Below are 14,276 nucleotides of genomic sequence, written 5' to 3' on the forward strand. Positions count from 1 at the left end.
TATATATATATATATATATATATATATATATATATATATATATATATATATATATATATATATATATATATATATATATATATATATATATATATATATATATATAAGAATTAAAACACTTTGACACTTTACATCAAACACAAACTACTGTATGACCGTGTCATTAAGAGATCACATATTCACGCTATTTATTCAGTTTTGAAAGAAGTCTTTACTGTTGTGCTTGCTTCCGTTTATTTATTTATTTGTCTTTGAAGTGTTTTCGTGGAAGTACATGGGGCATCTCTAACCTACCTGAGGCGGTTCTTGAGGGAGTTGACCTCCCGTGTGAGACCCTCGCTGGCCTCGGTGGCGTCGTCCAGCTCCCTCTGCAGCTTCCGGCGGGTGGCGTTGGCCCGGGTGGCCTCCTCCTCCGCCTCCTCCAGCTGACGCTTCAGCTGCTTCATGCGTGAGTTGGCTTTCTCCATCTGACAGGACACGTGGGGAAACGGTCGGAGACAGTGAGAGGTTGTGGGGGATTGGCTGGATAACCAGTCCTGAGTAAAAGCGACTCTCTCCACGTGTGACACTTTGTGATTCAATACCTGCTCCTTGTACTGGTCGGCATGACGACGCTCATCCTCCACCTGCATCATCACCTCCTTCAGTTTCTTCTCCGTACGACGGACAATTTTATTGGCAGCTGCTCTCTCCCTGAAAGTGCAGAACAGACACAGGTAAAGAGCTCATTACCACCTCAGCACCGGTAACGTCTTCTAATCCATGCCATGGTGATTTACTGATGAGACATGAGTCACAATGAACCTTTACTTGTATCCCGACCAGGAAATCTCACCAATGATGTTTCATCACTTGAGAATATCTCCTTAAGTAGATGCAAAATGTCCCGTGTGACACTGTAATAACGGGCGAGTTTGATCACTTACTTTGCTTCCTGCTCCAGCTGCTCCTCCAGCTGCAGGATCTTGGCCTCCAGGGCAGTGATGGACGCCTTAAACTTTAACTTGACAGTCCCCTCCAGCTCTGCCAGCTTGGCTTTCAAATCCTGCGTTTATAATATGTAACCGTTAGGCTCATGAGCATTAAATATGGACATATACATACTTACTAACAGAACAGTAGGGGAAACGTTAACGTTCCCTCGTGAGGGGAAGAAACAGCCCAGATTGTGGATTTGATCGTATACGATATTTGCTAATGTGTTTAACTATACGAGACCTTGTTCTGCCGCTCCATCTGTTGTCGAGCGTTCTCACTCTTCTGTGCAGTGCTGCGTTCTCCGGCCAACTCAGTGTTCAGGTTGTCGACCTGAGGAAGAGCGATGAAGGTGAGGTTGATGCAGTGTAAACTGATGCACGTACTGTCAGTGAATGAGGATGTTTGCAGCGTGCTGATGGACCTCAGTTAACTCGCATGTTTTGTGCGTGTTCATTGTCTTGTGTAACAACCAAGTTTGTGGCAATGCTTATTACTACCATCTCACGTGCAGCGAGTTTACCTGGATGTTGGTCTTTCTAAAACGGTCGTTGAGCAGCTCCATGTTGCCCTGCTCCTCCTCTAGCTCCTCCTCCAGCTGGGCGATACGAGCCTCCATCCTCCTCTTCTCTTCCAGCAGCGATGACCTGACACACACACACACACACGTTTTTATTAAGGGTATATGCAGGAATCCTGAAGTTAAATTGAATACCTTTCAATACTTTTTTTTGTATATAAATATCAGTACAAACAAGGGGACACTGACTTTCCAGAAGCACTGTTGGAGATCTCATCAGCCAGCTCATCCCGCTCCTGTTCAGCATGTCGGCGGGCCCTCTCAGACGCTGCGTGGTCCTACACAAACAACACATCATAATTAGGATGGAGCAGATCTTGGCCATCAAATACCAAAATTAATGACTTATAGAAAGAATGAATATCAACTTTCTATAAGTCACTTTGCTTGTGTTGAATAAAGAATTAACAGCTCAGATCAGACAGTTAGCTGATCTCTAATTCAAAGCCATTTTTTAAACTTAAAATAAAATTGTGATTTTGACCTCCTGTAGCTGCAGGATTTCAGCTTCTAGGCCCTTGAGTTTCTTCTCGTTCTCCTTGGACTGGGTGAAGATCTCGTCCCTGGAGGCTCTGGCCTCCTCCAGCTCCCTCTGATAGTCCTTCAACTGAACCTACAGAACAGAGACAATGTGGACCGAGTCACAGGCTGACACAGAAACAAGGTTTTCAAGCTGTGAGGTGCACACGTGCATACCATCGTAAAAATAACAGGAAGGTAGTTAGTTTGGCCAAATGATTTGATCTGGCCAGTTTATCAACACAGTCAGCAGCAGCTGACACACAGAGTGTCCAATCAATTCCTATACAGAGATCTGGCCTTTGTTGTAAACCTGTGTGTTTGTTTACCTGTAGTTTTTTGAGTTGTTTAACAGCCTCTTCCCTGCCTTTGTTGGCAGCTTCGATCTGCCCCTCCAGCTCGTTCAGGTCCATCTCCAGCTTCTTCTTGGCAGCAACAGCCAGAGTTCTCTGCTTCCTCTCGTCCTCCAACTCTGCCTCCATCTCACGCACCTGGAGGAGTAAAACAACACACGGCACGTCAGGTTAAACCAGATGTTTCAAAACACAAAAGGTCAGAATAAAGTTTCGTGTTTCAAGAAAAAGTCGAACACATATGGAGCCAGTTCACGATGTTCATCTTCTGTGTACCTGTTTGACAAGCGACCTCTTCTTCTCCTCTCCCTGCTCGTCTCTGGCCTGCAGGTCTCGGTCAAACTGGGCCTTCATGGCCTGCATGTTGACCTCCAGACGCAGTTTGGCGTCCTCTGTGGCCTGAAGCTCATCCTCCAGCTCCTCCAGCTGAGTTCTCATCTCCTCCACCTGTTGCTCCAGCGTTCGCTTGGACTTCTCCAGTTCATGGACCTGCAGGCAGCACCAGGAGAAACAGTAAAGTCAGCAAAGCAGAATTTATGAGATGATTTTCAGAACTAACATTACTATCCTGGCTGATCAGACTGCACTGATACTGAGGAAAACTTAAATCTAATAATAATATTTAATAAGCATCATCGGTACTTGAGCCAGAGCCTGGAAGCTACGATTTAGTTTTAGTGAAATCCAAATTCAAAACCATTCAAAGAAAAACGAACGAAGAAAAGGGATCTTTTCTTTAGTCATAAAGTTTTCATTTGGCATTCAGCAGTTTAAGAGGTCAAAGGTCACTCACATTCTTCCCCACATCATCCTTGGAGCTCATCAGGTCCTCCATTTCAGCACGGAGCTGCTTATTAAACTTCTCCAGTTCCTCCTTGGCCTCCAAGGCCTCCTCCAGAGCACGTGCCATAGACAGAGCCTTGGTATCCTTCTCTCTGGCCTCTGCCTCCGCACGGTCACGCTCCTCAGCGTAACGAGCCGAGATGGTCTTCTCTTCAGCAAGCAGCTAGTGGAGATAAAGAAACAATGGCCTTCAGTGACATGCATCTGACCTCAATCTACCATGAAACATCTTTTGCGGCCGAGCATACCTGGTCGAACTTTTTTTGTTTTTTCTCAAGGTTGGAGACGATCTGTCTCTGGTGGTCCAGGTCCACCATCAGGTCGTCCAGCTCCTGCTGCAGGCGGTTCTTGGTCTTCTCCATCTTGTCCATGGCCATGGTCTTCTCCTCCAGACGCTGGCTGGTCAGCTCCATGTCCTTCTGGAGTTTTCTCTTCACCTCCTCCAGGCCCTCCATCGACCCCACGTCTTCATCAAGCTTCTTCTTTGTCTCAAACAGCTACAGAAAGGCCATTTTTTCACTTGGTTAATACATAAAGACAATACTACATTTCAACAAGGTCATCATGTCATCTTGTGGTCATCGTGGCCTTTAGTGTCACAGCCCTGTGTGCATATTTGGCAGTTTATACGGGGGCAAATCAGAAATAATGAGTGTGATTTGTCCTTCTACCATCAATGTCAGGTAGTGATACATAATGAATCTCTCACTGTTCAACAGAAGTTTACTTGTAAAATTTCAGTTCCCGACAAACAGATTTTCACTTCATGTGGTCTTTAATTTGCTGCAAGGTCTCACTGCTTTACAGTTGTCCGCATGCTGCTCTGCACATCAACAGCAGATGTTCACGGCTGGAAACTTTAGCCTGGCCCGTCTCTTGGCACTCAGTCGAGTATCAGTGGTACCTGAAAGGTGTGCCTGCCTCATACAGTATGTTTGTGTGCGTTAGCCCCTCAGATATGTACGAATATCTATGAATATGAAGTACTGTACCTGAGCGTGCACCGTCTGCAGCTGTTTCTCCAGGTTGCGTCGTGCCTCCTCATCCTCCTCCTGCTGCTCCAGCAACGTGTTCTTTTCCACCTCCAGCTGGCGGATTTGGCCGCTCAGGTTCAGCTTCTGACGCGTCTCCTCCTGCCGCAACTCCTACACACCAGAAATTATGATCAGACAAAAGAAAAGCAGGGAGATTGTTATATCTGAAACACCTGTCAGGTGCTAATTAGTGAGATGTGATCACAGAACAAGTACACATTGTTAAATGCATAAAAATGTACACACACACACACACACACACACACTCTTTGTGTACATCTGGAACAACCCTACCATCCTAGTGTTTTGAATTTCATTTATTGTGACCAACATTTGACACCTTTGTTACTTTAACAATTCCTGATATTGATGCCGTCTGTCCTACCTCTGAGTCTTGCAGTTTACTGATCAGTTTGTCGACCTCCTTGGCCAGTTTGATGCTCTTCTTCTCTGACTCCTCCAGCAAAGTGGACGCATTCTCCAGCTCCGTCTAAGAACAGGTAAATGGGATTATGAGGAAATCACAATCAACAAATCCAAAGCGTTCCATGAATATTCCCGTTAACATATATATTGTGTTTCCAGAGTAATCTGGGGCCGTCTCTTCATTTCAGAGAAAAACTGCTCCAAATCTTTGCTTCTCTGACATCTACAAGTGTCCATGGAGGTATTTACCTGGAGTTTGTGTGAGCGTTCGGCCAGCTCTCCCTTGGTCCTCTCTACCTCGGTAGCCCTGGACATAAACTCCTGCAGCTGGGACTCCAGTTTCTTCCTCTTATGTTCGGACTCTGTCTTTGCCTGCTGCAGACCTTTCACATCACAGGCCAGCTCTTTGTTCTCACTCTCCAGACTCTGCTTGTTCTTCTCCAGGTTGGCCTTGAACTGCACGGAGCAACAGAATATGTTAATAGCCAGTTTAATTTAATGTTTGGTCAACATGATAGATCGTAATGTTTGACTGTTAGCCTTGGGAGTCACCAGTTACGACCCACTCACCCTCTTGGCCTGTTCCACCTGTTCGGACAGTTCTTCCAGCGCTGTGCCGTGCCTCTGTCTCACTTCCTGGATCTGAGAATCGTGGTTTTTGGTCTCTTCATCTATGGCTTTCTTCAGCTCTGCCACTTCTTGCTCTCGCTTGGACCTGGAGTTCAGACAGAAGGGGAGAGGTTTAAGAGGAGAGGACACCATCCTAGATACAATACAAAACACTTGTAGGGTTTATTGCTACTGTCGTCTTAATAAAATACCAATTAACTGTCCACTAAGAAATGAGCACATTATGATACAGGAGGTAACTTTGCCGTGTGAAAGAGCAATTTATCAGATTTCGCGACACTCCCTCTGGATCCACTAAAGGCTTTAAACAACTTAAACAACACACATGCAGTATTACTCCCCTACACCTGTAAACAGGCTGCATCATCATTGATAAACCAGCTTTAAATGAGCACCTGAGCTCCTGCTGTGCAGCGGTGGTATCCAGCGTGTCCTCCAGCTCCGTCTTCAGGGCCTCCAGCTCCTCACTCAGGTCCCTCTTTAGTTTTTCAGCTTTACTTCGACACATCTTCTCCGACTCCAGGTCCTCCTGAAGCTCAGCTAGGTGGGCCTGCAGCTCCCGAACCTGCTTCAAGGCGTTGTTCTTCTGGACGGTCTCCTCATCACTCCTGGTTGGAGACACAAAAGAACACAAGTCAGTTTTTCAGAGTAGACCCTTATCATACTACTTAGACTTTCATGTCATGAAGATATTAATAGCTTAAATAAGGTCATATCTTTGTTTTTTATTTTAATACTGTAGTTTTACCATAACATACAATTTGTTGTACCTCAAAATACCCGGACAAGCACAAGAAGAGATTTGTATATAATATAGATTATGTTCTTTGAGGCCTCAGATCTTCACCTTTAAACAAACATTAAACACTTTGACAGCTGTGAGTGTTTACACTGCAGACAATTTAACTCACATTCATTTCTTCCAGGACTTCTAATCTACACGATACTTCTTACTTAAGCTACCCGAGCTACACTACGCTCACACTTAAATTGACGTTTCAACTTGTCAAGTTCTATCAGAAATGTTCTTTCAGTGTTTTAAATGAAATTGAATATTTATGGCAGTAAGCAAATGTTAATTCTATTCAGGAAATGTTGATATCTACGAGGTCTATGTTGTTCAAAATGACTAATGCAGTGATGTCAATTCATTGAATGCAATTATTCACACCTTTATTGTCTAAAGTATTGATATGTACTTAAAATAAAAGTCAAGTCAGTGATGTCATTTAAAAAAATAAATGAAGCCACCGACACACACAGGGGGGCAGTGTGGTGAAGCTGTCCACATTAATGTGCGTGTGTGTGTGTATGTGTATGTATGTGTATGTGTGTGTGTGTGTGTGTGTGTGTGTGTGTGTGTGTGTGTGTGTGTGTTCTCTCTGTGAGAAGATGAACATGTTGATGAGACTGTTAATCTGTTTTCTGCTGGAAGCGAGGCCAAGTCAAATTCATGCTGTCTGCAACACTCAGCCCTCCCTTAAGAAGAAAGCCACAGATTACACTCAATGTAATAATGATTCAGCTTCATAATTAGCACAATACCACAGAGTTGATTAAAGCCACTAATGACTTGCATATCAAAAGTAATTCCCTATTTTCCACAAAATACATTGTTCCCAGAATAGCTGCTGAATTCAAAATGAGGCGCATCAAGTTTAATGAAAGCTTAATTATCTGGAGCTGTGACTAAACTGATGATTTCTGCTTTTGAAATTGGTCAGACATTAACCAACGGCCCCTGCAGTCTGCACTATCAGCCTGCTGTAAGGAGGACACTACTGAGAAGTCACATTCAAATAATCTGAGCTGACCTTCAGCGCAACGACCTCCACAGCTGTTTACCTCATCTGCATGCGGCTAAACGGGAAAATAATTAAAGATGACACCAAACATGTTGCTCAGAATACTTTCCCCACTGTGTGGAAAATCCGGATAAACGGAGGAGTGAGCGAAATCAAGAAAATATTTAGTTAGAAGTGGTAAGATGCAGGTCTTCTAAAAGCTAATGCTGACAAAAACAATTCTGACGGTAAAAAAACAAACAGGCTTTCTCCTCTACCGTGAAATGACAGCCTGATATAGCCAGGCTCTTTATTGCTTCATGTGGAAAGACTACTGCAAAGCCAAGGACAGAGAGCATCAATCAACATCCATTTGCCTGTAATCAGACACGGCTGCCTCCAAGATGAAACGGTCTCAGCCAGTCACACAGCAGCTGGGAGCTGCAGAGAGGGGCCCAGGTGAGGGAAAGATAAGAGTGTGTGTGCAGAAACACCAACTGCAGCAGCTGAAGAGGACGTGAGCTGCTTTAAGTCAGAGTTCAGAGTTGACTGAGTGTTCATTTGTGTGTTGTAGCGTCTATTTTAGGTCTCTATTGACTTGGAGTGCAGTTGTCATGGAAATAGGATTTACTGCAGTAGTGAGAGGATGTGAGTGAAGTTGTACTTTACATACTGAACATGAGCAATGCTCCCAACAGTGATATTTTATCACATCAGTTTAGGTTTGTAGTGATGTTGTGGCTGTAAAATACACTTCAGTGTATTTCATCCTTCGGCACTAGGCTTTTGTTTTTTAACAATTCATGAGCTTTCTCCAAAATCAGGTCAACAGTTATCCCTGTGTCATTGTCAAGCAGCAAACGCTTTGACAGGGATCTTTAAACTTCCAGTCAATGAACAATAAATTAAAGAATGTAACAGCATTTGCTTCATTATTGGCAAGAAGAAGATTTTCTACAATATTAGAATATTAAACTGGAATTCATTAGCCCCCTCTAAGAAATCTTTCTGGCAAAGAAATATGTTTTTATGAGTTTTATTGCTCTTAAAGTCCTACGATCGAATACTTTCTTTTATTAAATTCTTCTGAATGTTCAGTCTTTTTCATATCTTCTTATCCCTCGATCAGTATTTGCACCGATACGTTTTGAAAGGCGTCAACTGTCATTATCTGTGTACGATTGTCAATATTGTAGTAATTGTGCATCGAGAAGGCTCGTGTGGATTCAGTTTCTTCAGTGTTTTATATTTTGCAGAAGGTGTATGATGCAGTCAGTTTTGACACGTGTGTGTACTTTGATAGATTTTATGTGTTCATCACTGACCTGGCCAGAGCAGCCTGCAGCTCCTCCTCCTTCTTGCTCAGTTGGATCTTCAGCTCCTCTATCTGGGCCTGGAGCTCAGCGATCTGATCCTGCAGGTCAGTCGTCTCAGCGTCCAGTTTGCGTTTGGCCTTCTCCAGCTCCTGCCGCGTTTTCTCCTCCTTCTTTAAACGCTCTGAAGGGAGGCACAATCACACGTCTCACAAACAGAATGATAAATCGCTGAAAATGATTTCAAAATGAACACTTTTGTTTTAGTTATTCTCAAGAGGTAAATGGGCAAAGTCCCGAGTCACAGAGGGGTCATACGAGGCACAACGAGGTCACAGAGAGTGACCAACCACAAACACTCAGCTAACAGCCTGACACTACTAATAGTAATCAGAGTAACTGCTTTGCTTAAATGCAGAGTGTTTTTCAAACGTTCCTACAATCCTCAGGTCTTTAGCGACCCGCACTTATTACCAAGAATAACAAACACACACAAGAAAATATTTTTGTCATTTATGAAATGTTTACATTATTCCTTACATACCGGCTACTGTAACTCCTCACCTACCAAACCAAAATCAGTCTTTCAACTTTGACGGTCGCCATCCATCTATTTGTGTTTGTTCTAGTAAATGTTCCTTATTCTTGGACCCAAAATGGAGCCAGTAGCAGTAGCTTGCTGGGAGCCCTTACCCTCCAGGTCCACCATCATCATCTCCTGCTTGTTCTTGACCTTGCCGAGGTTCTTTGCTTTCTCCTCCTCCTCTGTCAGGTGGGAGGTCATCTCTCCGATCCGGTCCTCCAGCAGCTTTTTCTCCTGTTGGGTATTGAAAGTGTGGGTTAGACTGGAAGCTTTAAGACACACAACTACTATAAAGAGGTGAAAAGGTCAAAATAAACTATTCTTTTTTTATGACACTAATATCCATCACTTTATTATTAGATATGTTTGACCTTTTTTGCTGACTGGCTCTTGTTTGACGCATCTTTTGCAGAGCTAATACTCTCACCTTGAGGAACTTGGAGTTGTGGTCCTCCAGCAGGAGAATGTCCTCCTCCATTTTCTTGATCTTCGCCTCGGCTGTCACTTTATCCAGCTGCAGCTTCTGTCTTGCAGCTTCCTCTTCATCGAGCTGCTCCTCCAGGTCCTGTGGAGAGGAAAACACACACATACACGTGATCAAAGATTCATAACCATTCTAATGCAAACAGACTGAAGTCTGACTTTATGTATTAAAGTGATGGACGTTTCACACATGAAACTCTTTAAAGAACCTCATCACTTTGCAATTAATTGTAAAAGTATTAAATATGTATGACTAAATAGGGGATCAAAGAAAAAACAACAACATCTTAAGGTATTATAGAGTTCAACACTTAAAAACTGTGGTTTGATCAGATTTGTTAGACAGGTTGAAGACTCCTACTCTCTTCAACTTCTGTTTAAAAATAGACAGAAATGCTATTTAAATGTTCAAATTAGGACGATAATGAGCAGTTTGATGTTCTTGAAAGGCAAGAACTAACAGTATGGCTGTCTAACTATCAAAACCAAAAATAGGAGAGAGGTTAGTGCATGTAGAAATAAAGTTTAAGTAGTTATAGATATAAACCTGGATGTGTGACTGCATCTTCTTCTTCTCATTCTGCATGCTCTGGTTCCTCTCTTCCTCCTCCTCCACCCTCGACTCTAGGTCATGAAGGATCTCCTCCAACTCTTGCTTCCTAGAAAGCAGACGAACTCTCATCTCTTCGGCCTCAGCAAAGAGTTCTGTCTCCGCGTGGAGCTGTTCTGCTAGAATATTCTTCTCCTCTACGAGCTGGAGAGAGGGAACAGTTTCATCACATATACCCAGCCTTCTTCGCTGCAATACTGATTTCTTCAAGTGTTATCAAAAACTGATAGAACACAGTAAAGACAATAATTTCATTACAGAATGAAAAAGTTACAATGATAAACGTATTACCATTGTTTAATACCAACGTTTCTCTGAAGTAATTGTGGCCACAATTATATGAGTTTTCACGAGGTGAAAATATTTACTTTCCATAACAGAGAGTGTGTTTACCTGTTGGTGTTTCCTCTCCATCTCCACGAGCTCATTCTCCACCTTGAGGTGGTTCTCCTTCACCTTTACCAGCTCCTCATCTTTGGCTTGCATCTCCTCCTCCTGCCTGGTGACCTGCAGCAAAGGCTTGACCTGAGAGAAAAAGAGAAGAAAGAAATCAACCTCTGCAGGGTTTGTGCAGTGTTCACCAAATTACATTTGAACACTTTTAAGACATGGAATGCACTTTAATACCTTTTTATATTGTTGTACCAGTGACAGAATAACAGTAGTGACTGCAAATAGTACATGGATTTATTTATCTATAATCACATTGTGATTTTTTAAATAATATATAATAATTCCTAGTGCTATAATTAATCAATTAACCTGGACCCAGACAGGCAGCAGAATATTCATAGATGAATTAGGCAATTGAAAGATAATTATATAAAGTTCATTTAAATGTTGACACTCATCATGACAATCATGATTAGATGAGGTTCTTCGCTACATTATTTGTTTTATATATATATATATATATATATATATATATATATATATATATATATATATATATATATATATATATATATATATATATATATATATATATATATATAAATAAATAAATATATATATATATATATATATATTTTTTATATTGAGTGTGGCCTCCTGTTCTTTACAATCCACTGTCTGTCTCAGGTTCACTTGTAGATTATATATATATATATATATATATATATATATATATATATATATATATATATATATATATATATATATATGGTAGGTTATATAACATCAACAAACAGCCCGCAAGAACATACAATAAATATATAACTAATGTTACCGTCTATGGCAGGCAAGAAAAATATTCAAGACCTTTGAAAATGAAATGTTATATCTTTTAAGGCATATTGTTTTGGGAAACTCAATTCTATGTTTGTTGAGACTCTTCACGACCTGTGGACAGCCTGCTCTAACGACCCAGTGAAACAAAGATCAACTTAACAGTTTATTATTGACCTTTCAACAGCAGTTGACAAAATAATCTCATGGTCCACTTAAACTCTGGAAGTTTTGACCGTATCACGCGGCCCTCGTCAGCAGATAGTTTGCTTAGTTGCCTTTTTTTCCAAGCCAACATTAAAAGCTTGAACCTCCACATTTCCATGGCAACTCTGGTGAAGATTAATGGAGACATTTTAGTTCTCTCTTGTCTGTTTTTCCCCTATTTAATTAAAGTCATTTTTGAGGCATCCAATCACTAATTTTTGAAATGAGTCAGATCGTCTGAAGCAGAGATGTAGAGCTGTGTATCATTTACGTAGCACAGATGAACTACTTTGTTTGAAGAGGTAGCGGTCAGGGTTCTCACCTTGGTGAAGAGCCTCCACCACTGCCAGTGTCGCAGCTTCAAATACGCAGCACAGTTCCTCTGGAGGACCTTCAGGGCACTCAGCTGCTGCTGCTTCTTAGCAAAGGCCCTAAGAGAAGAAATGGTGCAACAGGCGACAAATCAATGTATGGGTATCGCTTTTAAAGTCTGCAATTTGAAGACCAAGGTTGGGCTGCGTTTAGTGTACAGATGAGCTGTAAATGTATCAAACATACAAACAAACTGTCTTTTCCCTTCCCTTGACATGACAGATGTATTTACACTTGGCAAACGTCTGGGGGGGGTTTGAGCAATTACTTCACTGTCCTTATAAATGTATCTAGTGCATCCACAATCATATGTTCACTTGTAATGAAGTTGAATTAAGACACAGAGATCTGCTACTCACTTGCGTGCCAAGTATCCACGGCAAACAGACTGGAAGTAGATGATGATGTCGGTGATCTTCAGATCTCTCTCCTCCTCCAGGTGAGCCAGGACACCGGTCCTGAAGAAGATCTTACTCTGACCAATACGGAACAGGTTGGGGTCCAGCTCCAAGGCTCGGATCTATAAAAAGGCAGGTAAAGAGTTGTTAAGAATTTATATTTATATCAGCTGTGAGCTTTTAAAATAATGTCCTATGATTATTAACAATTAAAATGCAGTATACTGTAGATGAGCGACATCATTTCCATGATAGCTGAAATACAGCAACAATAAAAAAGGCACTACCATTCTCTCACAGGCTTGTTTCCCATCCATGAATCCCTTGGGGATAGCGTTAGGTGTCAGGATCTCATATCTGTGAACAAAAGAGAAAATAAATATAACCTTTTCCTCCAAGTAAAATGGATTTCCAGAGTTAAAAAATAAGCTTTTGTGTCGTTTGTCACCTCTGTCTGAACTCCTGGAAGACGATGCGGTTGGGGAAGCCCTGTCTGCAGATACGAATCCCCTCTAGGACTCCATTACACCTCAGCTGGTCCAGAACCAGGTGAGGCTCCAGTTTACCAGCCTGAAGAAGAAACAAATACACCATTAACACCAGAAACAAGTGTTTTTATTGTACAATTTCTGCTCTACAAAAAGAACTCTGAAAGTCTGATTTATTTTGTTTGTCTTCAGGTTAGCGTTACTGGATTTCACTACAGACTGGGACCAGCATCAAGTGCCCGTAGATGTAACATGCTACAGGGATAATCAGTCATAACCAATACATTGAGATTCTTTATTTACTCTTTTTTCATGGTTGGGGATGATGCAGCGGACGAAGTTGGGGTTGGTGTTCCTCAGTGTGGCCATGAGCTTGGTGAGCGACTCCTTGTAGAGCTGTCCCACCGTACGAAACATTCCCTTTTTCGTTTTGTAGGTGGCGCCAAAAGCCGTCTCGTTCATCCCTGCCACCTGGTCCAGGCCCACGATACGGTCGACTGGTGGGGAGATGAGGAGAACTCGTTAGAGCAAGAAGACTTTGTGGGGAGCAGAGAAAAAAAACTGCAGCAGCAACACAGTGACATAATGTAGCTACATGAAGTGCAGATGGATGAAAAAAGACATTACACACTACAGTCAAACAACAGCAGTCTAACAAAGTAGCATTCAAGTCTAGAACTACCACTAGCCTCTGCAGATGGAGATGGAGAGCGTAGCCTATCTATTCCTAAGGGTGTGTACATACATATATATGTATATATGCTGTGTTACCATTAACAAAGTATATTTGAAATAATGGAAATGCTCTTCTCTGGTGCTCGACGATGCTTGATGGCAGCTACATGAAAGCTTTTTGTTTGTAACATTTTACTGCTTATGACACAAAACCTGCATCCACATATTGCCAGTAAAATAATCTCTTCTCAACATGTTAACATTTAGGGGGTTGCAAACACTGAATGTAAAAAATATTACAACATAACTGTTTATGACCTATGATAAAAGGGAACTCCAACAATTTAACCCATGAAGATCAGTCATGGTGAGTCCTACTCAATCTGTGAAAACAGTTGTATAATGTCTAATGCTGATGATTAGTTGATCAACAGGGAATTCATTAGTATTAAAAATATCTTTCCAGACCAAATTTGCTTAACATTTGGTGGTTCCAGCTTCTTAAATATGAGAATGTGCTGCTTTTCCTTGTCTTACTGTATCAACAGTTGAATATCTTTGGGTTTTAGACTGTAAAACAAGACGTCACACCTTGGAAATAGTCATGGGCATTTTCACATTCTTCCAATGTTTTGTATGTCTTCCAACTTTTTAAAAGTCCAAAACTAAATTGCTGGAGTTTTTAATATTGCCAACAAATATTATAACAATTAGTCGATTGATCCATCTCTAATTACTTATTGACTTCCCCCAGTCTGTGGTTCATTTGATCTCCA

At 41.7% G+C, this 14,276-nt stretch overlaps 1 protein-coding gene across 5 annotated transcripts in view; it reads right to left on the minus strand.

Annotated features, from left to right (window-relative positions):
- The window catches only part of myh10 (myosin, heavy chain 10, non-muscle), a 56,855-nt gene that overhangs the window by 3,550 nt on the left and 39,029 nt on the right, over positions 1-14,276 (minus strand). For 4 of the 5 annotated variants that reach the window (XM_029441590.1, XM_029441598.1, XM_029441612.1 and 1 more), the window contains 26 exons: positions 13,129-13,322; positions 12,786-12,907; positions 12,625-12,694; positions 12,299-12,459; positions 11,890-11,998; positions 10,527-10,658; positions 10,071-10,277; positions 9,468-9,605; positions 9,151-9,274; positions 8,470-8,641; positions 5,756-5,968; positions 5,301-5,445; positions 4,980-5,186; positions 4,690-4,794; positions 4,263-4,415; positions 3,519-3,767; positions 3,221-3,433; positions 2,704-2,916; positions 2,404-2,565; positions 2,040-2,168; positions 1,745-1,833; positions 1,499-1,622; positions 1,219-1,308; positions 927-1,045; positions 585-693; positions 295-467 (listed from right to left, as the gene is read on the minus strand). In XM_029441590.1, the coding sequence (XP_029297450.1) occupies positions 295-467; positions 585-693; positions 927-1,045; positions 1,219-1,308; positions 1,499-1,622; positions 1,745-1,833; positions 2,040-2,168; positions 2,404-2,565; positions 2,704-2,916; positions 3,221-3,433; positions 3,519-3,767; positions 4,263-4,415; positions 4,690-4,794; positions 4,980-5,186; positions 5,301-5,445; positions 5,756-5,968; positions 8,470-8,641; positions 9,151-9,274; positions 9,468-9,605; positions 10,071-10,277; positions 10,527-10,658; positions 11,890-11,998; positions 12,299-12,459; positions 12,625-12,694; positions 12,786-12,907; positions 13,129-13,322 (3,922 nt within the window). Of the gene's footprint in view, positions 1-290; positions 468-584; positions 694-926; positions 1,046-1,218; positions 1,309-1,498; positions 1,623-1,744; positions 1,834-2,039; positions 2,169-2,403; positions 2,566-2,703; positions 2,917-3,220; positions 3,434-3,518; positions 3,768-4,262; positions 4,416-4,689; positions 4,795-4,979; positions 5,187-5,300; positions 5,446-5,755; positions 5,969-8,469; positions 8,642-9,150; positions 9,275-9,467; positions 9,606-10,070; positions 10,278-10,526; positions 10,659-11,889; positions 11,999-12,298; positions 12,460-12,624; positions 12,695-12,785; positions 12,908-13,128; positions 13,323-14,276 lie in introns of those variants that run through there. The other variant, XM_029441621.1, reaches the window with a different exon arrangement.

The sequence above is a fragment of the Cottoperca gobio genome, chromosome 1 (genome assembly GCF_900634415.1).
Source record: "Cottoperca gobio chromosome 1, fCotGob3.1, whole genome shotgun sequence".
Classification (NCBI taxonomy): Eukaryota; Metazoa; Chordata; class Actinopteri; order Perciformes; family Bovichtidae; genus Cottoperca; species Cottoperca gobio.